Source organism: Palaemon carinicauda, chromosome 42 (genome assembly GCF_036898095.1).
Source record: "Palaemon carinicauda isolate YSFRI2023 chromosome 42, ASM3689809v2, whole genome shotgun sequence".
In the NCBI taxonomy this organism is placed as follows: Eukaryota; Metazoa; Arthropoda; class Malacostraca; order Decapoda; family Palaemonidae; genus Palaemon; species Palaemon carinicauda.
Window position 1 is genome coordinate 24,876,034 of NC_090766.1, and position 22,103 is coordinate 24,898,136.

Sequence of the window (22,103 nt, forward strand, 5' to 3'; positions counted from 1 at the left end):
TATCACTTTTGAATTGGTAACTACTACGTAGCATGTAAGACAAACTGTGATTGGTTCAAGTGCTGATAGATGACGAATCAGATCCCAAGTTTTGAAATCTAGCCTGTGATTGGTGTTTTGACCGCTTCTCCAACCCGCAGCATCTTTTCGCGGCCACTTTATTTGCCGCTCTCTCGCCGGGTAGATGCTGCTACGTTACTTTAATCTGTGCTGTGCGTGACTGTTTTAAGTTGAACTTTTTGTTGAACTTTCTGATTAACCCCTACTGTACAATGGCTCCCAAGCATTCTGCTTCTACTAAGGCTGGTAGTGAGCCTAAACGCCACCGAAAGATGACGATTGCTCAGAAGGTGACACTTCTCGATATGTTAAAAGAAGGCAGAAGTTACGCGGCCGCAGCCCGCCATTTTGGAGTGAATGAATCCACTGTTCGCTACATCAAGAAGGACGAGGTGAACATTAGAAAGACGGCTGCCATCACCTTTAGCAGATCAGCGAAGCGAGTCGTTACCACGCGTAATAAAACGATCGTCCGTATGGAAGGTGCTTTAGCAGTCTGGATTGCCGACTGCCGGAAGAAGAACATAGCCTTGGATACGAACACCATCCGAACCAAGGCTTTGGGCTTGTATGAGAATTTTGCGGCAAAGGAACCTCAAGACGACGATGGCGACCATGCTGAAGAAGACGAAGATGATGTAGATGAACCTCAACCAGGGACATCCACTGATTCCCAGCCTCAGAAACAACGTAGTTCCGCCAGCAAAGGATGGTTCGCGAAGTTTCAGAAACGCTTCGGCCTGAAAAGCGTTTCCCTGCATGGCGAGGCTGCTTCCGCTGACACTACCGCTGCTGAAACTTACGTGAACGAGACGTTCAAGAACATTATCGCTGAAGGTGGATACAAGCCGGAACAAGTGTTTAATATGGATGAGACCGGCTTGTTTTGGAAGAGAATGCCGTCGCGAACTTTCCTGTTTAAATAAGGAGCCAAAGTCTCTGGCTTTAAAGCATTCAAAGATCGCGTAACCCTCGTGATGTGTGGCAATGCTGCTGGATTTTTGCTAAAGCCGGGGCTTATTTACAAGTCGAAAAATCCTCGCGCTTTGAAAAATAAAAATAAGAATCTCCTTCCCGTGTACTGGATGCATAATTAAAAAGCATGGATTACGAAGATGCTGACCTCCAACTGGTTCCACCAGTGTTTTATCCCGCAAGTCAGCAAATATCTCGTAGAGAAGGGCTTGCCATTTAAGATCCTTCTCCTTATGGATAACGCTGGTGGACACGCAACTGATCTGTCGCATGAGGGCATTCAGGTTGAGTTCCTGCCACCCAACACCACGTCATTAATTCAACCGATGGACCAGGGGGTTATCAGGGCGTTCAAGGCCCTCTACACGAAGAATACCTTGGCGGACCTCGTTGCGTGTGTGGATGCTGCCCAAGATGATGAGGATGAAACTTTCAATTTGAAGGCGTACTGGCGGAAGTACACAATAGCCACCTGCCTGCAGAACATCCAGAAGGCACTGCAAGAAATGAAACCTGCTACTGTCCATGCGAGCTGGAAGAAGTTGTGGCCCCAGATTGTTTACGATGATGAGGGATTTACACCTGCTGAGATTCAACACTCTGCAATACGCAAATCTGTGCAGATGGCTGCGATAATTGGAGGTGACAGGGTTGGCGACATGACGACTGAAGATGTCGACGAGTTGTTGGACTGCCATTCCCAGCCGCTAACTGACGCAGACCTAGAAAACCTGACGAAATCGGCCAGTGAAGAAGACAGTGAAACACAGGAAGAGACCCAAGAAAATGTCGAAGAAACGGGCTTAACATTAGAACGGCTTGCCAAGCTCTGCAACCTTGCGAAGGAGTTGAAAGAAATGTCGCAAGAGTGGTACGAGGATATGGTTCGTTCTATGCAATTCTGCAACAAGATCGATGACGACATGACTCCCTACAGGATGCTCTTCGAGCGAAAAAAGAAGCAGCGGCAGCAACTTCCGATCACAATGTTCTTCCAGCCTCGCAAAAAAGAGCCAGTTCCTCCTGCTACTACGCCTTTGGAAGAAATTGAAGAAGTGTCCCAGGAAGAAGTTGAAGAGGTGTCCCAGGAAATGACACCTCCGTCTGAAGAGACGTAAAATACTATCATTGGCTGCACAGTAGAAGACATCATCAGCTTCATCATCATCATTTCTACTGTGCAGCAAATTCATCGCCATCATCATTCAAGTTTTTCTTCAACTTCTTTCGTGGTGAGTACAGTAACAATCTTTATTTTTTTTATACATGTTTTACTTTAATATTCTAACATTTTAATATTTGCCTGTTTTAGTTTAGTATGCATTAAGTTAAAGGGAAGGTTTTAAAAGTCTGAATATACATTTTTAAATATTAAACTTAGCCGGTGAATATATAATAGCTGACGTCTCCCACGGCTCGACAGATTCCAAAAACTCGCGAGCGATCGCCATGAAGGTTGCGGGTGTGCCCTTCAGCGCCGACTATCGGCCAGATACCGCATATACTTGTAAACAGCTCCAGTTCTTCTCTGTCGGTCTTGTCGACAAGTTGGTTCCACTCGCTTTATGACCACGAGTTTTCTACCGAATTGGTGAAGTACTTGGTTTTGGTTTTATTGCTTTCGCCGTGTTGGATTATTCAATACTATCTTCAAAAGAAATGCCTTTGAAAGGAGAGGAAAAGTGTTTTGCCCTTGCTTTTTTTTTTTTTTTATCTCTGGTTTTTCCATTGAGTAAAGATGGCCGACCCTTCCCTCAGTGTACGGAAGTGTGTTTAAGGCTTTTAGTAATGATTTTATCACGTTATAAATTATTGTTGATATTTATAGATTTTCCTCTATATATTTTATATCTCACCCGCCTTTATTAGGCCTCTTCGATTAGCTTTCCATGTATACTAAACATCAAGATAAATTTTATGTTTTGTTTATATGCGGCCGTTACCTATTCCTTGTAGGCGGTCCTAACTTGGAAAACGAAGTTAAACAACGTTGAGCCCATTCAACTTTTATTTTTGTTAAGTTTAAATCAATTGCTCTGTAAGAGATATGAAATGAATATTTTTTAGAAAATATTTTAAGAAATATATTCTTTGAATAGTCTTCGTGCTGTTTTTTTCAAAGATGAACTAACGTTTGGTTTATTTATGCTACGCAGTTTGCGCTCTATCGTTACGATAGAGAAAGAGAGAATCACGGTTTCACTTTGCAGAAAGAGTAAATCGATTTTGACGTTTTGTTCATTCTTCTTTCAAACTGAAGTGTTTTAGATACTAATTTAAAGGAACTTGTTAATTTTCAATTTCTTAGTCCTTTCAGTTTTTTCCTTTGGTCAAATAACCTGTTTATTGACGAAGGGTGAGTGGGCAATTCTCTTGTGTGTGACAAGAGAGAGAGAGAGAGAGAAAGAGAGAACGATCCGATCTTTATTCTCGTCCCAAGTCTCTGTACAAGGAGTTTGGGAGCGAGTAACGTTGTTCTCGATTCAGTTTTTTACTCTCGTCCCAAGTCTCTGTACGGGGAGAGAGGATAAAACGTTTTTAGTTTTTATTCTCGTCCCAAGGCACTGTACGGTGAGAGATTGAAAACGTAGTCTTTAGTGAACTAGTGTCTAGTCTCCTCCCCAGTCACTGATCCTTTTTAACTTTATATATTTCCGTTTTATTCGATATATATGTTTACTGATTTTTGCATGTGTGTTTCATTTTGTACTAATGTGCTTAAATTATACGACTCATTTCGCAATTATAACCTTTTGATGTAAGGGAGAATTGCGTGCTTCAGGTAGAAATCAGTTTTATTCATGCCTAATGTGAAATTATTGAAAAATACGATATCAGTGAAGTAAGTGCAAAAAACATGTTCTGTGTTGCGGAGGGTTCGTTTGTTCGTGCTTGTCGCTCCCCTAGTCCGAGACCTCTTTCAGGCTCCCCTGCACCAGGGAGAAGTAATGTCGTAGGACTTAAGGGGACGAGAGGCTTTAACCAACGTTCAGACGATCCCTTTTTGGTATCGGACGTTTCTCGTCAAGATCGCCCTTACCATAAGACGGGTGAGACTGTGTTCTCCTCGTCATCCGAAGACTTTTCGCAAAAGAAACCTTGGCGCAAGGTTTCTAGACCCTTGAAGCGAAAGTCAGTCCCTTCAGGACAGGTCCAGCGTCCTGGCTGTGGCCATTGGGACAGCTCTGACCCTTTGCAGTCGTCGGAAGACTGTTTCGCCTATTTAACTCAAGCGTAACACGGGGTCCGAGGGTCGCGGTAAAGGCAATGTTTTGCCAACACAGACGTTACCGTCATCTCGGCCCGTTCCGACTCCCGTTGATCCTAAATGGGTTGTCCTGCAGGACATGCAGACTAAGCTTGCCTCCCTTATGGAGAAGTATGACGTTGAGCAGGTTCACGATAAACCTTCGATTTCGAGTCGCCGTTACGCTTAACGAGACTCTGGCCGTCAGCCGCCCAAACGAGCATTTACTCGTCCGTTTGACGTTAGTGCTGACGTTTCTTGTACTTTGAAACGTAATGTCAGTAGTTTTTCACGTCGGTCACGTGACATGGATCCTCCCTCGCTGTAGTCTCGTGTTGACTTTCAGCCGCTGCCGCAGTCTCGTGTTGACGTTCAGCCGCTACCGCAGTCTCGTGTTGACGTTCAGCCGCTGCCGCCGCAGCCCCGACCGGCTCAGTTGCCTCGACTTGACGTTGAGCGTCAATCACCGCAGTCGAAGGTTGTTTTGCCTGCTCAGTCTATGCAGTCAAGGCAGTTCCGACGTGACGTCGAGCGTCAATCAACTTCAGTTGTTGTTGTTGGTCAGTCACAAGGATTTCAGTCCTTTCAGCAGCGGCGTGACGTCGCTTCCTCTACTGCTACTGCTGCTCCTTTGCTTGTTGACATTGCCTGTCAAGCGTTGCCGCCGCGGCAGGTCTCTCCTTTTCATGAGACTCGGCAATTGTCGGACGAGGTTCCTTCAGATGAGGAAGTTGCTGATCCTCCTCCTACTGATATTCCTTTGGGGACTTTGTCAGACGGAGAGGAGCCTAAAGCTGCTCAGCCCTCTATGGACTTTAAAAAAATCATGCTGATTTTTAAGGATCTTTGTCCGGACCATTTTGTAACTGCTGCTCCTCGTTCGCCTTCGTCAGAGTTTACGCTAGGCCTAGCTACTTCGAAGCCGTTGTTTTCTAAGCTAGTGCTCTCTCGCTCTTCTAAGAGAGCTTTACGTTTGCTAGGCGACTGGTTGATCACCAGGAGGAGTTTGGGGGAGACAGCCTTTGCTTTCCCTCCTTTTAAACTGGCTTATAGAGCGAGCGTCTGGTGTGACACGGGAGAAGTTCTCTGCTTGGGAGTTCCTGCCTCTGCCCAGGGAGACTTCTCAAGCCTCATAGACTCTCCCCGTCGCCTGGCCATGAGACGCTCCAAGATTTTATGGTCGGCTTCAGAGCTAGACCATCTCCTGTTAGGAGTTTTTCGAGCGTTTGAAGTTTTTATTTGTTGGATTGGTCCCTGGGAGCCTTAAGTAAGAAGGTCTCTCCAGCTGTCAATGTATTGCTCTACAATTATGTCATGCATGAACAAGGCTATCAGGGATGGCTCCAATGATCTGACAGCCACGTTCTCTGCAGGAACAAGGCTATCAGGGATGGCTCCAATGATCTGGCAGCCACGTTCACTGCAGGAGTACTTAAGATGTAAGTGCGCTCAATGTGTTCATTGTCAAGACAAACTTCACGATGAAGACTACCAAATCTGTCTTGGCAGCAGTAAGGGAAGGCGACTGGATGGTCTCTCTCGACCTTCAGGATGCATACTTCCACATCCCGATTCATCCAAACTTTCAACAACATCTGAGGTTTGTGGACGGGAAAGTAATGTACCAATGTAGAGCACTGTACTTCGGCCTCATTCCTGCTCCTCTTGTTTTTACAAGGCCCTTGCAAAATGTAGCAAGCTTTCTACATTTTTTGAGGATTCAGAGCCTCCCTTTATTTTGTCGACTGGCTAATCAGGGCGTCGTCATTATATCACTGTCTGGAGAGCCTCTAATGGACATTAGACCTAACCAAGGAGCTAGGTCTCATAGTGAAGGTAGAGAAGTCGTAACTTACAGTACCCCATCCCAGACTATTCTTTATTTGGGAATGGAGATACAGTGTCTGATTTTTCGGGCCTTTTCGTCTCCCACAAGAATGGAACAAGCTCTGTTAAAAGTCCTTCACTTGCAAGAGAAAAACAGTTGCTCTGTAAGAGTTTGAACTAGCCTCGTGGGAACTCTTTCATCGCTGGAGTAGTTTATCTCTCTGGGGAGACTCAACCTATGCCCTCTCCAATTTCACCTAAACCATTGGAACAAGGAGAAGGGCTTAGAGAGTATCTCTTTCCCAATCTCCAACTCAGTCTAGACATGTCTGACTTGGTGGGACAGCAACATCAGACTTCGAGAAGGTCTTTCTCTTGCGATCAAGAACCCAAACCATGTGTTGTATTCAGATGCATCGGATTTGGGTTAGGGAGCTTCACTGGACAGTCTGGAATGCTCGGGTCTTTGATCCACGGATCAGAAGGAACTCCATTTAAGGCAAGTAACATCTCTCCTTTGGCGAGATTTGTGCAAGGAAAAATGAATGTCTTGGCGGACGGCCTCAGCAGAAGAGGACAAGTCATCTCCATGGAGTGGACGTTGCATAAGACTGTGTGTGAGAAGCTATGGATGACATGGGGTCAACCCACCATAGATCTTTTTGCGACTTCTCTGACAAAGAGGCTCTCGACTTACTGCTTTCCAGTTCCAGATCCAGAGGCAGCCCACATAGACGCTTTCCTGCTGGACTGGTCTCACCTGGACGTTTATGCCTTTCCACCTTTCAAGATTCTAAACAAGGTGCTGCAGAAGTTCACCTCTCACAAAGGGACCAGGTTGACATTGGTTGCTCCACTCTGGCCCGCGAGAGAGTGGTTCACAGATGTACTTCAATGGCTGGTAGACGTTCCAAGGAGTCTGCCTTTAAGGATGGATCTCTTACGGCAGCCCCTCGTAAGGAGTCTTCATCAAAGCCTCCCCGCGCTTCGTCTGACTGCCTTCAGACTATCGAAAGACTCGCAAGAGCTCGAGGATTTTCGAAGGAGGCAGCCAGAGCGATTGCGAGGGCTAGGAGAGCATCTACCATCAAGGTCTACCAGTCGAAGTGGGAGGTCTTTAGAGACTGGTGCAAGTCATCATCCATTTCCTCTTCCAGTACCTCTGTAGCCCAAATTGCAGACTTTCTCCTGCATCTGAGAAATGTTCGCTCCCTCTCTGCTCCCACTATTAAGGGCTACAGGAGCATGTTGGCTTCTGTGTTCAGACATAGAGGCTTAGATCTGTCCAATAATAAAGATCTCCAAGATCTCCTTAAGTCCTTCGAGACCTCTAAGGAGCGTCGTATGGCAACTCCTGGGTGGAACTTAGACGTGGTCCTAAGGTTCCTAATGTCCGACAGGTTTGAGCCATTACATTCAGCCTCCCTGAAGGATCTCACCCTCAAGATGCTTTTTTTGGTGTGCTTGGCTTCGGCTAAAAGGGTCAGTGAGATCCATGCCTTTAGTAAAAACATCGGCTTCTCTACAGATAAAGCCACATGTTCGCTTCAGCTTGGTTTCTTGGCCAAAAATGAACTGCCTTCTCGTCCTTGGCCTAAATCTTTTGATATACCTTGCCTATCAGAGATCGTAGGCAACGAGGTTGAAAGAGTACGGTGTCCAGTTAGAGCTCTTAAGTTCTATTTAGCTCGTACCAGATCCTTACGAGGTGGATCTGAGGCCTTATAGTGCTCCGTTAAGAAGCCCTCATTGCCTATGTCTAAAAATGCTTTATCGTATTTTATTAGATTTTTAATCCGAGAGGCTCATTCTCACTTAAGTGAAAAAGATCGTTGTTTACTTAAGGTCAAGACGCACGAAGTAAGAGCGATAGCAACTTCCGTGGCTTTTAAGCAAAACAGATCTCTGTGAAGTATTATGGACGCGACCTTTTGGAGGAGCAAGTCGGTGTTCGCTTCATTTTACTTAAAAGACGTCCAGACTCTTTATGAGGACTGCTACACACTGGGTCCATTCGTTGCAGCGAGTGCAGTAGTGGGTGAGGGTTCTACCACTACATTCCCTTAATCCCAATATCCTTTTAATCTTCTCTTGAAATGTTTTTAATCTTGGGTTGTACGGAAGACTGAGAAGTCTTTCGCATCCTTTTTGATTTGGCGGGTGGTCAAATGTCGTTTCTTGAGAGCGCCCAGATTAAGGGTTTTGATGAGGTCCTGTTGTATGGGTGGTCGCCCTGGATATAACAGCTCCTGGGAGTCTTTCAGCATCCTGAGAGGATGGCTGGGCTTCGTGAGGAAAGCGGACTAATAAGGCAGAGTAATCGTCAGAGTCAGCTTCCTTACCAGGTACCTATATTTAATTGGGTTTTGTTATGATATAATTGTCAAAAACTCTAAGCATATACGCCTTTATTGTATTAATACTGGTCTCTACCCACCACCATGGGTGTGAATCAGCTATTATATATTCACCGGCTAAGTTTAATATTTAAAAATGATATTTTGATTATAGAATAAATTTTTGAATATACTTACCCGGTGAATATATAAATTAAAGGCCCTCCCTTCCTCCCCGATAGAGACCTAGGGGACTGAGAAGAACTGGAGCTGTTTACAAGTATATGCGGTATCTGGCCGATAGTCGGCGCTGGTGGGCACACCCGCAACCTTCATGGCGATCGCTCGCGAGTTTTTGGAATCTGTCGAGCCGTCGGAGACGTCAGCTATTATATATTCATCGGGTAAGTATATTCAAAAATTTATTTTATAATCAAAATATCATGTTATAACCTATCATATTTTTTTGTTTAAAATTTACATTTACGTACGTAAAACAACTCTCTCTCTCTCTCTCTCTCTCTCTCTCTCTCTCTCTCTCTCTCTCTCTCTCTCTCTCTCTCTCTCTCTCTCTCTCTCTCTCTCTCTCTCGTAAATTGTTTTCCTGCTTTGCTACGTATGTACTGTATGATTTTATATAGATACGGTAAATAATATTTGTAATAACATATTTTCTAAAAGCTTTTACTGTAATATCATTATTTATCACTTTCATCATGCGCGTTAAATGCCTTCGTTTGTTTATTACGATCGAAGATGGAGCGTACTTTATGACGCCGCCTGATACTGCGGCGTCATAAAGAAAAACATTTCATTTGGAAGTCCTAAGAAAAATTAAGTAAAACATTGGTAATAACAAAATCAACATACTGTATAATCAATATAATCGATGCAAAAACTAACCTATACACAGATGTGTAAATGCGTTTGTTTCTTCATTATGATCAGAGATAAACGTAAACAAAACATTGGTTGCCATTTTTTATCGTGCTTTTTGGCGTGTTTAGGAAACGCATGATATGAAATCACCTTTAATATTTGTGCCTGTTTTAGTTTAGGGTACTGTAGTACATGCATTAAGTGTTCTGTACATTAAAGGGTAGTTTGTTAACAGTACTACGTACAAGGGAAGGTTTTAAAAGTCTGAATATACATGTTAAATAAATACATAAATATGGTGTCCCTACTTCGCGGATTTTCACCTATCGCGGTCGGGTCTGGAACCTATCTACCGCGATAAACGAGGGCTCACTGTAAACATCCGGCACCTCAACAACCTCGCCCTACAAAGACGACGAAACCGGCAGTGGCAGCAAAGGCAACGGTGTCGAAGCCCTTTCCTGTCAAAGATAAGAAAGGCAAGAAGTCCTCCAGGGGAGGGAAAAATCCTAGAGGGAGTGGCCGAGGCCGCAAACGCTAGGATTGGCAATCCCCCTGCATGTCCACCAGTGGGGGGATGCTTACAAAGTTGCGCAATGAGGTGGCAGCAACTCTGGTCCGATTCCTGGACGATTTCCGTAATCAGTCAGGGATATCGCGTCCCGTTCACAACATCTCTACCTCCCCTGATAGCGGATCCAGTGTCGTTGAGCTCCTTTGCCATGGGATCGGCAAGGGGGCAAGACCTACGGGCAGAAGACGAGGCCATGTTAAAGAAGGGCGCTCTCCAGGAGGTCGTGGACAGCTACCCAGGCTTCTTCAGTCGACTCTTTCTTGTAAAGAAGGCGTCTGGAGGCTGGAGACCAGTCATCGACCTCTCAGCTCTGAACAGGTTTGTCAAACAAACCCCGTTCAGCATGGAGACGGCAGACACGGTCAGACTTGCAGTGAGACCACAAGACTTCATGTGTACACTGGACCTGAAGGACGCGTACTTCCAGATTCCAGTCCATCCGTCTTCGAGGAAGTACTTGAGATTCAGCCTAGACAACAAGATCTACCAGTTCAAGGTGCTGTATTTTGGTCTCTCCACAGCACCTCAGGTTTTCACCAGTGTGTTCACCCTGATTTCATCGTTGGCACACAGGATCGGCATCCGTCTCCTCCGTTATCAGGACGACTGGCTGATCCTGGCAGACTCGGAGTCGACCCTTCTTCGACACCGAGACAAGCTTCTGGGACTTTGCCAAGATCTAGGGATCATGGTAAATCTCGAGAAGTCTTCTCTGCTTCCAACTCAACGACTGGTATATCTAGGTATGATCTTGGATACCAATCTCCCATCAGACGACAGGATAGCATGGCTGAGGAGGGTCGCAGATCCTTTCCTCAGACGAGAAGAACTCCCAGCCCAATCGTGGTTACGTCTCCTCGGTCACCTTTCATCCCTGGCCCGTCGGGTTCCAAATGGTCGCCTCAGGATGAGATCCCTTCAATGGCGACTCAAGTCTCGGTGGAATCAGGGACACGATTCCCCAGACGTCATGGTCCCTTTGGGCCCTTTGGAACGGACGGACCTTCAGTGGTGGGTGACAGACGAGAACCTACAAAAGGGAGTGGATCTTCTCGTCCTCCCCCCGGATTTGATGCTGTTCTCGGACGCCTCAAAGAAAGGGTGGGGGGCCCACGTTCTGAACCACAGGACCTCAGGCCTGTGGTCAGAATGAGAAAGTGCCTCCACATAAATCTGCTAGAAATGAAGCCCGTATTCCTGGCCCTTCAACAGTTCCAACAATACCTGGCGGGTCACTCCGTGGTGGTGATGAGCGACAACACCACAGTAGTTTCTTACATCAACAAGCAGGGAGGTACCTTTTCAGAGCAGCTATCCCATCTTGCAGTAGAGATACTGAGATGGACCGAAGTCCACTCAATTCCACTATTAGCTCGCTTCATTCCAGGCAAGAGGAATGTGCTCGCCGACAGTCTGAACAGAGCATCCCAGATAGTGAGTACCGAGTGGTCTTTGGATCGTCTAGTAGCCAACAAAGTCCTGACTTTGTGGGGTTCCCCGACGGTGGATATGTTCGCGACAGCTTTGAATTTCAAGCTTCCGCTGTACTGCTCCCCAGTCCCGGACCCCAAGGCACTCTGGCAAGATGCCTTCCAACAACGGTGGGACAACATCGACGTTTACGCCTTTCCCCCGTTCTGTCTGATGAGGAGGGTACTCAACAAGACCAGAATATCGGTCAATCTTTCAATGACCTTGATAGCTCCGCTATGGCATCATGCAGAGTGGTTTCCGGACCTTCTGCAACTCCTAACAGAACTTCCGAGAGAACTCCCTCCACGACACGAGCTACTCAAACAACCACACTCCAACATCTTCCACAAGGCCGTAGCTTCGCTGCGGCTTCACGCCTGGAGACTATCCAGCACCTCCTCACAGAGAGAGCCTTTTCGCAGCAGGTTGCAGAAAGGATGTCTGGACACCTGCGAAAGTCATCCGCAGGAGTCTACCAGGCAAAGTGGAGAGTTTTCTGTGGTTGGTGTCGTGGAAGGGGTATCTCTCCACTCGATGCCACTATTCCAGCAATAGCGGAGTTCCTCGTTTATTTGTGGGAAGAAATGCGCCTTTCAGTCTCGGCAGTGAAAGGCTATCGCTCAGCCTTAAGTCTTGCCTTCAGACTCAAAGGAATGGACATTTCCTCTTCGCTGGAACTTTCACTACTCATACGAAGTTATGAACTTACCTGCCCTCAGTCGGAAGTGAGACCTCCTCCATGGTACGTGGTTCGAGTTCTCAGGTCTCTTAAGAGACCTCCCTTCGAACCATTACGCCAGGCTTCTGATCGCCACCTGACTTGGAAGACGGTGTTCCTGTTTGCTTTGGCTTCTGCCAAGCGAGTCTGCGAACTTCATGGTCTCTCGTATGACATCGCCCATTCAAGGGGATGGGGGGAGGTAACGTTCAGATTCGTCCCTGAGTTTGTTGCTAAGACTCAGAATCCAGGGGTGCCGGACCCTCGGTTCGTCTCTTTCCGGATTTCGAGTCTTCGTTCTGTAACAGATGACCCAGACCATCTCCTACTGTGCCCAGTAAGGAGTCTGAGTGTCTATCTTAAGAGAACAGCTGCAGTTCGTCTTCAGGTGCAAGCACTGTTTGTAAGCACCGGGAGGACAAAAAGGAGGGTTACTAAGAATACCATCTCAGCCTGGATTCTAAGGGTTATCCATCTTTCCCTGAATCCCGACCCTCCTCCATCACGTCGCCCTAGAGCACACGATGTCAGGGGCATAGCTACGTCCCTGGCCTTCAAGAAGAACTACTCAGTGACGCAGGTTTTACAAGCAGGGGTATGGAAGCGTCAGACGACCTTCACAGCCCACTACCTGCAAGACGTGACCCACAGGAGGCTCGATACGTTCTCTATCAGCCCTGTGGTGGCTGCACAACAGCTGGTTTAAGCCTCAGGCTCCTTAATGAACAAGTAGCAGAGGGTTGAGGGCATTGTTACCCAGTTTTAGTCTGCATGAATGAAAAGATATGCCTGGCCCTTATTCTTTTCTTCATCCTCCCCTCTCTTGGGGAAAGCATCATCCTGGGTTCTCTGCACAGCTGACCTCAAACCACTGCAGGTAAACCATGTTCCCTTGTGTTCCTAGTATTAAGCTAATACTGTCACGTCCCCATACCCTTACGAGGTGGTATTGGGAGAGTCCTAGCCTAAAGTTCCATCTAAAGGACTTCAGGTCAACCTCCTAGGACGAGTCACACTTCATTCCTTCACACACAAGCTTATGTAGGCCGCGGCCTTTGCAGAGCAAGGCGCTATCGAGGTGCAGGGACTCCTTATCATTGAGTGCTGACACACTCAGATACTGAGTCCCCGGGCAAAAAGCCAAAAGCCAGTAATGGCGGGGACTTACCACCCTACCTAAGGGTTGAGTCACCCATATTAAATAGCGTGGTTTGTATTTCAGTTACGGAACAAATGACAAATTCGTTAGATAATTTGTATTTTTCCTAACTATACAAACCTTAGCTATTTAATCAAACTTGCCCGCCAGCCCTGTCCCCCAGGAAGTCCTACCTCTAAGCAAAGTGAGCTCATCACAGGTGTGTGTGAGGGGGGGGGGGTAGCAAGTTACCCCTCCCTACCCCCCGCTAACTAGCGATGGGGGTAGTAAACAATCGTTAAAATTCTAATGGCTCGTCATTTCAGCTACGCCGAAAGTAATACCCATATTAGATAGCTAAGGTTTGTATAGTTAGGAAAAATACAAATTACCTAACGGATTTTTTCATTTTTACAAATATCATGTTGTGCTGAATAGAAAGGCAGCTAAATTTTAATGAACCAAGATAGCAGGCTGGCTTTAGAAGCGAGTATTCAACCACTGACCATCTACATGTACTTGACCAGCTAATGGAAAAATTAACAAGAGTATGACAAACTGCTATTTATGGTATTTATAGATTATGAGAAAGCTTCTAATTCTGTCGAAACTCCAATCTTATGAAAGCCTTTCAAAAACAAGATTATATGAATCCTATGTTAGAACATTTGAAGATATCTAAACGGGAAGTACAGCAATCCTAAAACGACTTGAAGATAGTGAGAAAATTCTGATTGAGAAAGGAGTTAGACAGAGACCCCTTCTCTCATAAATTATTCAGTGTGCTTAAAAGTTTTTAAAAATTTAAATTTGGAAAATACAAGACATAACATTAATGAGAATACCTTAACAATTTAAGATTTGCAGATAACAGTTCTGTTTAGTGAATCATGGGAAGAATTGTAAAATATGATAGATATGAATAGAGAAAGCAGAAATGTAGGACTGAAAATTAATGTTAAGACCCATTCCTTACTCACCCAGTAACCACCTTTCAGGTAGCTCTTGCCACATTTTGCAGATTTTCGCTTTGAGATCTGCCATGAAACTTGCAAACTATTGTACTGCCCAATACAGTAATGCCTCACAACACAAAATTAATTCTTTCTGGGGTGGCTTTCGTTAAGTGATTTTTTTTCGTGTCGTGAGTCACATTTCACAAGCAAATTGCCTAATTCGTTCCACACCCTACAAACACCACATTAAATCTTATAATAAAGCTATGGTATAACCACAATGAAATACTGTACAGCCAAATACATTTGAACCATTCAGTATACCTAAACTAACTGTTAATACATGTAAATTAAGTTATTACAACATAATTGAATAATAAATGGAAAATAATACAATACATACAGTACAATACTGTACATATACAAAATATACAGAACCATATGTACTTTACTATTATAGTTACCTATGTTATAGACTACAGCTACATTTTCTATTGTCTAAACCCATTTTCTTCACCCTTTTTTATTGGGTGACTATTTTATTCTTGGCCTGGATGGCAAATTTCTTTTCTTAAAATGAAACATTTTTTGCAAAGTGAATCATAAAAGTATTCACATCTCGTTTCGCAGCTTGAAAATTTCGTAAGCAGATTCTTTAGTGAAGAGAGGTACGACTGTACTATAGTTTAACAACCGGACAGTAATTGAAATTTGCCGTAAACCCATAAGTTTGCATGCGATCGCCTCGTTATCATCATATTACAGATATTAATTAGGATTATTTTGAATGCAATCTGTTATTGATTTAAAATAACCAAAATAAAAGCAGTCTCTAATAAATGACCGTGTTAGGTGGCATATCTTAACAGTCCGTGTTTGCCAATGACAGTGTAAGTGGATGAGCAACCTGGTGGAGTAACAAGTACTTTGGTGGGGGAGGAAATGCCCCCTAAATCTTGATGAAAGTCACTGGCAACAGGGCGACGGATTGGGTTTAAGGCAATTGACAAGCTGCCTCTTCGGCTTCAACTCCTGGTGCCTTATGGATGATCTTACTGGAATTAGTATTTACTGGCAGGGGTCACTTGCCTTAGTTAGATAGGCACTACACACCACAAGGAACTGGCTAGCCTTTGATGAATCTATCCAATGAATCCTCTGAAGCACTTTGCGTCAATAGGCGTAGATGATGATGATATGACTTTAAATTGGTAGTTGATATTTTTTTCCGTGCATTTGTTTTTGTTACACATTGGTTGGAAGTTTTGAATTTTTAGATTAAAGATAGTAGTCAACCTGTGGATTTTCATGTTTAAATGTGACATTACAGCATCAGGGCACCCCTTGGATATCCAACCAGAGATAGTAGGTTGTAGGTTAACCAGGGCACCAGCCACCCGTTGAGATACTACCGCTAAGGAGTTTTAGGGTCCTTTGACTGCCCAGACAGTACGACATTGGATCCTTCTCTCTGATTACGGTTTATTTTCCTTTTGCCTACACACATATACACACACCCCGGATAGTCTGGCGTATGCTTTACATATTCTTCTCTCTCCTCATACACCTGATAACCAAACATTCTCCTCTCTCCTCATACACCTGATAACCAAACAATTCTTCTTAACTCAAATGGTTACTGCACTGTTATTGGTCAGTGGCCACTTTCTTCTTGGTAAGGGTAGAAGAGACTCTAGCTATGGTAAGCAGTAAGGACACTCCAAAATCAAACCATTGTTCTCTAGTCTTGGGTAGTGTCATAACCTCTGTACCATGGTCTTCCACTGTCTTGAGTTAGAGTTCTCTTGCGTGAGGGTACACTTGAGCACACTATTCTACCTTATTTCTTTTCCTCTTGTTTAGTTAAAGTTTTTATAGTATATATAGGAGATATTTATTTTAATGTTACTGTTCTTAACCCTTTTACCCTCAGGCTATTTTGAACTTTCCAACTCTTAACCCCCAAGGCGTTTTTTTTTTTTAAGCACATTTTGCAATATATATTTTTTAAATTGCTCTAACAGCCTTAATTTTTGTCATAGAGAGGTCAAGTTGGTCTCATTCTTTTGGAAAATGCTTGAAGTTTTTCATAGGTTATCAAAAATATGCAAAAAAAATGTGAATAACAGTTTTTTGCAAGGACGTACCCGTATGTCCATGGGGGTAAAGGGATGAGTTTTGTGAAACGTACCAGTATGTCCATTGGGGGTAAAAGGGTTAAAATATTTTATTTTTCCTTATTTCCTTTCCTCACTGGGCTTTTTTCCCTGTTGGAGCCCCTGGGCTTATAGCATCCTGCTTTTCCAACTTGGGTTGTAGCTTAGCAATTAATAATAATAAAAATAATAATAATAGTAAGAATGATGATAGCATTGTCAGTGAATGATAATAATAATGAATCATAATAGTTTAATAGAACAATAATAATGATAGTCATAGTTAACTATTGTACACAATACAGTATATGATACTTTAGATATCAAGTATTTAATGAAATCTATAAAGTGTTTATTTCCCCTGATGAGTAAAATATAGTTTAAAATTCTATGCTAAAGAAAATTGATATACTTATTACCAGACTTTTTGTGGTATTAATGTTTCTTTTCAAACCACATAAATTTAAGACTGAAATATCTGTTAGTGAACTTCATTGTATTTTTTACAGTAGCCTATAAAATTTATTTAAAATTACATATACTATATTATGATTTCCAGGTGTATAGTGATGTGATGAGTTTGAGGAAGCAGAATCCAAATCTCCTTGTACTTCTTTGTCTTGCCGATGGATTTGAAAGTCTTGTCAGAGATCAAGAATCAATTGCTGTGTAAGTAGGGGGATAATTTGAATCAGTGCATAGCCTTTTTATCTTTATTTCCCCCCAAATATAGTACAGATCTATTTCCTCATACAGTAAGTAACGATTTTAAATTATCTTGTAATCTCAGTAAAACTTAGTATTAGAGTATTTCAAATATCAGCTTGACAGAATCTTTCCAGTTAAATCAAAATGTTGCTGAAATACAGGGGGTCCTCGGGTTACGACGCTGATCCGTTCTTAAGACGCGGTGTAACCCGAATTTCCGTGTAAGTCGGAACACCATAAATATACGTACTGTACTGTACTGTAAAGTATTACTGTATACTGTACTATAATAAAATGTATCAAATGACATAAAAACAATATTAGAAAAAGAGAAAACAATTCCTTACCACATGAATTAAAGTAAATATCAATAAAAAAAGAAAACAATTCCTTACCACATGAATTAAAGTAAATATCAATAAAAAAAGAAAACAATTCCTTACCACATGAATTAAAGTAAATATCAATAAAAAAAAAGAAAACAATTCCTTACCACATGAATTAAAGTAAATATCAATAAAAAAAAGAAAACAATTCCTTACCACATGAATTAAAGTAAATATCAATAAAAAAAAAGAAAACAATTCCTTACCACATGAATTAAAGTAAATATCAATAAAAAAAGAAAACAATTCCTTACCACATGAATTAAAGTAAATATCAATAAAAAAAAAGAAAACAATTCCTTACCACATGAATTAAAGTAAATATCAATAAAAAAAAAAAAGAGAACAATTCCTTACCTTATTCCTATGGTTGGCTTGCACACTGGAAGGGATGTTGCAAGGGACGGAGAGACTGGTTTATTGTGGAGAGGAAGGTGCAGAAGATGCTGGAGAAACTGGGGCAGGTGAATCAGGATTCTCTGGAAGTGAGACAGAAGATGCTGGAGAAGCTGGGGCAGGCGAGTCTGGAGGTGAAGAGCCTACAAGAGGTGGTGGAGAAGCTGGAGAAGCAGAGGCAGCTGAGGTTGATGGCAGAGGCTCTGTAGCAATAGAGGCAGCTGAGGTTGATGGTAGAGGCTCTGTTGCAGGCAAATCTGGAGTAGTAGAGGCAGCTGATGTAGAGGGTGCAGTTCTCTCTACTTTCTTAAAATACCGCTCCAGGTTAGACTGGACAGAGAGGATCCTCTTCTCATCCAAAATCTCCTTATAACACTGCAGTAAGTCCATGACACCTCTGGAAACCCTGGTGAACCTGTCCATGTTGGGATCTTGAGCCTCGAAAGTTGCCAATGCTTGTTGTATCTCGGCAAAACCTTTTGACAAGCCCTGCCTTGTGAAAGCCTTAGGGTCTGGGGTGGGGGCTTCTTCCTCTTCCTCTATGATCTGCTTCTCCAGTTGTATCAAGTCCCCAGCAGATAACTCCTCTCCATGAGATTCTAGCAGCTCCGTAACATCATCAACCTCCATCTCCAAATCGGTTTCCTTACTCAGGGCAACAATGTTCTTGATAACATGGTCAACTGTGTCCAGCATGGGCTTCAGTTTGAAGTCGCCAGCAGCATTTCCCCCAAGAAGCAAAGTTAGCCTCTCCTTGCCTGCTTTATGACCGGGTGCTGACTTCTCCTCCTTTGCTATGTACGTGCGGTTAGGCATGCGCTTCCAGAATAAACCTGTCTCATCCGCATTGAACACCTGATAAGCAGAATAACCCCCCTCCCTAATTATCTCAGCCAACGCTTTAGGAAATTCACTTGCTGCTTTCTCATCCCCACTAGCAGCTTCACCTTGCACTTTAAGATTATGGTAATTGGCCCGAGCCTTAAATCGCATAAACCAACCCCTACTAGCCGAAAACTCTTCACTCACTTTCTCCCCCCCTTTCTTTTTTCAACGCTTCAAACAACCTTTTAGCCTTCTCTTGAATAACCATTAAGCTCACTGGAATACGCCGTTGATTTTGATCTTCCAACCAAAGCACTAATAACCTTTCCATTTCGATAATTAAACCACTACGCTGTTTCGTTATCACTGTTGCTTTCATTGGAGCAGATCCTTTTACGTGTTCAACAATGCGCTCCTTATCTTTAAGGATAGTAGCCACGGTCGAACGGCTAAGGCCAAGCGATCGGCCAATGTTCGTTGGCGTTTCACCGTTTTTAGACCGCTTAATAATGTCTAATTTCACTTCCATGGTGATGGCCTTCCTTTTCTTCGATGCACTACCATCAGAAGAATCTGCCTTGCGCTTTGGAGCCATAATGAAGGGCAAAAAGTTCAAAAAAACGATCAAACACGTGAGAGAAAGAACAGGCAATCACAACCAAAAATGGCGTATGAGTGGAACTGAGCGACGCCGTCTTCCTCGCCCACAACCACCGCAAAGCGTATTCATCCACCGCGCGCTAGAAACTAGTTCGCAATTGTTTACGTCGCTTACGACGCTAATGGTGTAAAACGGAACGACGCTTAATATTATTTTTATATTTTTATGGGGCGCGTTCGTAACGGCGAAACCGCGTAAGTCGGGACCGTCGTAACCCGAGGACCTACTGTACTAATAATCAAGATTCTGTTCAGTTATATGTGACACCTTTTGTTTTATTTTAATCAAATGATTTTTTATTAATTTTTATAGATTTTATCTTCCCCTTGCTTTGTGGGTTATTTTATATTGGCATTCTTGATCAAGGCTGCATTCATTTTAAACATACTGCAAATACTGTACCATTGGCAAAATTTGTAATGATTTATTGTAATTTCTCAGATTCGCTTTCAATGCTCAACAGTTCCTTGTAAGTCATGGTTTTGATGGACTGGACCTTGACTGGGAATTTCCTGGTTGGCCTGCGTGGAAAAAGGATCCCCGTGAGAGAAAATGGTTCACATATCTTGTGCTGCAGCTCAATAATGCTCTCAAGGTAAGTGAGTATACAAGTCATATGTAGAGAGAGATTAAAGGATGCCTTTAGAGTACTGTACTCATATTCATGGCTGGAGTAATGTAAACAAATTCTATTATAGACAAGGAATTGATGGAGAGTTCCTGTATCATTAGGGTGGAAATAGAAAGACTGACAACTCAAAGGTTGAGATGATTTGGATGTGTGATGAGAGGGGAGGGGAAACTGTTGGTCAGAGGTCTGTAGGACCCTTTAGGGTTATAGGGTTGTAGCTTGGCTAGTAATAATAATAAAAATAATAAAAATAATGTTATCATGAAGTGAAATACTTGTATAAGGAAAAAAAAAAGACCTTTATCTTGAGAAAGAAATTCCTGAATTTAAATGTTCAAATATTGATTTTTATCAATTCATAGTTATGATTTATTTTTCTTTCCATATCAATAGCTGGCTTCCCACCCACCATTGAAGCTGAGTCTTGCAGTTGGTTCACCTCAGTCAATAGTGGATAGTTCGTATGAAGTCTCCGAGCTTGCAAAGTAAGAAATCTTCAAACTTTGAAGCGTAGATTTAGAACAGATAATTCCTGCATAAGTGACTAAAAAACAAAATGAAAGTATAATTTTTTTTTTATATTACAGGTGTACATCACAGTGTGATAACCAGTGTTATATTGTCTAGAAATATTTTACCATTTACTTATCTGTACTGTATTGCATAAACATATTATAAAAACATGAAAGCCCACTTGATAAATATTTAATAATTAAATTTATTTTTTACCAGGTATGTCGACTTTGTTTCTATTATGGGATATGACTATCACATGTTCCAGTCATACATGCCATTCACGGGGCATAACTCTCCACTTGCTCCAGGTTTGAAGGAAGTTGGCCTCTTTGCAAAACTGAATATAGAGTGGTCTGCAAATTATTGGCTAGAAAAAGGAATGCCAAAAGAAAAGATTGTTGTTGGGATCCCTACGTATGGACGTACATGGAAGTAAGGCCTGATCTGTGTATGTTATTTATAAAGTAATTATATAATTGTTTAAAAATATTTAACAAAGAGCTTATAGTAATCGGTAAATGAATAAGTATAAATAGCAGTGCACTTTATCATTTTATACCATATTAGAGATGTACATTTTAGTGTGGCAAAATATATTTATGAAAATAATGAATACAGAACCATTTGCTCCTACACGAAAAAAAACTTCCATCCTTTAATAGCAGTACAGTATGACTTCAATGAAGCTGGAACGTCCAATTAAGTTTTAACAAGGTAGTTTTAGCTACTGGCAGGTGGTGGGTAAGCTCCACTCACCTGTCAGTTGACTAAACTCTCACTTTTGATTTTGTAAGCTGCATAGATGTACTCTTGCTTTCTCCTCAATCTTGGTTGTATCAATACTTTTCTTTTTTCATTACTGTGAATGGAGAAGTGTGCTGATATGCGACTGTATCCAGGTAAACTGGGAAAAAACATGAGGCGGGTTTATGTCGAGATCTGCCTTTGATCCTTGCCTGCTTTATGCTTTTAGCTTAGGGCATGACTGTTCGAAGTCATCCCCTTATGGTGAGTGCTTGTCGAGACCTCCTCTGCAGTAGGTGGAGTTCTCCAAGAAGAGGAAGGAGAAGTCTTAGAGGAATGCTTTGTTATTAGAGGTGGATACACCTAAACTGATGCTGAAGAATCTCTATAGCTCCTTTTCCTCTGGCACCGCTTAACCTGTTGTGTCTCACTCGGATTCCTCTAGAGCAGAGTCCTCTGGAGGAATCCGTGGGGGAGAGGAGATATTGACTTGTTTTTTAGGTGTTCCTCAGGGAAAATAGAAGCGTTACCTTCCCCTAGTGAAGATGATGTGCCTCTGCCTTTACCTTGAGACTTGCCTGTTGCTGTACTGACCAATGATGTCGATAATGACTTGGACTTGAGGAAGTTGTGGCCTGCCTTGGGTATCGCTGATATTCCATTGGCAGGGAAGCCTCTAAAGGTTTTGGCTGCTTCCAGGGCATCTGAGGCTTTCTTCACTGAGTCTTTCCCACCTTCTCCACGTGTGGAAGCACTGGTTGATGTGGCACGCGATGATGTGTTCTCAGTCTCGTCCACTGATGAAGAGGTCCCTGTGGCCACTTCCTTTGCGGGATCATAGTTATTAGGCCCCAAGACTTCAACCTTGAAGACTGGCAAGAAGAAAAAGCATATTTG

At 43.0% G+C, this 22,103-nt stretch overlaps 1 protein-coding gene across 1 annotated transcript in view; it reads left to right on the plus strand.

Moving 5' to 3' along the window:
* LOC137633216 (chitinase-3-like protein 2) overlaps positions 1-22,103 on the plus strand; it is a 93,176-nt gene that overhangs the window by 35,852 nt on the left and 35,221 nt on the right. The window contains exons 3-6 of the mRNA XM_068365385.1: positions 16,899-17,008; positions 19,757-19,910; positions 20,340-20,431; positions 20,679-20,894. Coding sequence (XP_068221486.1) covers positions 16,899-17,008; positions 19,757-19,910; positions 20,340-20,431; positions 20,679-20,894 — 572 coding nt within the window. The remainder of the gene's footprint in view (positions 1-16,898; positions 17,009-19,756; positions 19,911-20,339; positions 20,432-20,678; positions 20,895-22,103) is intronic.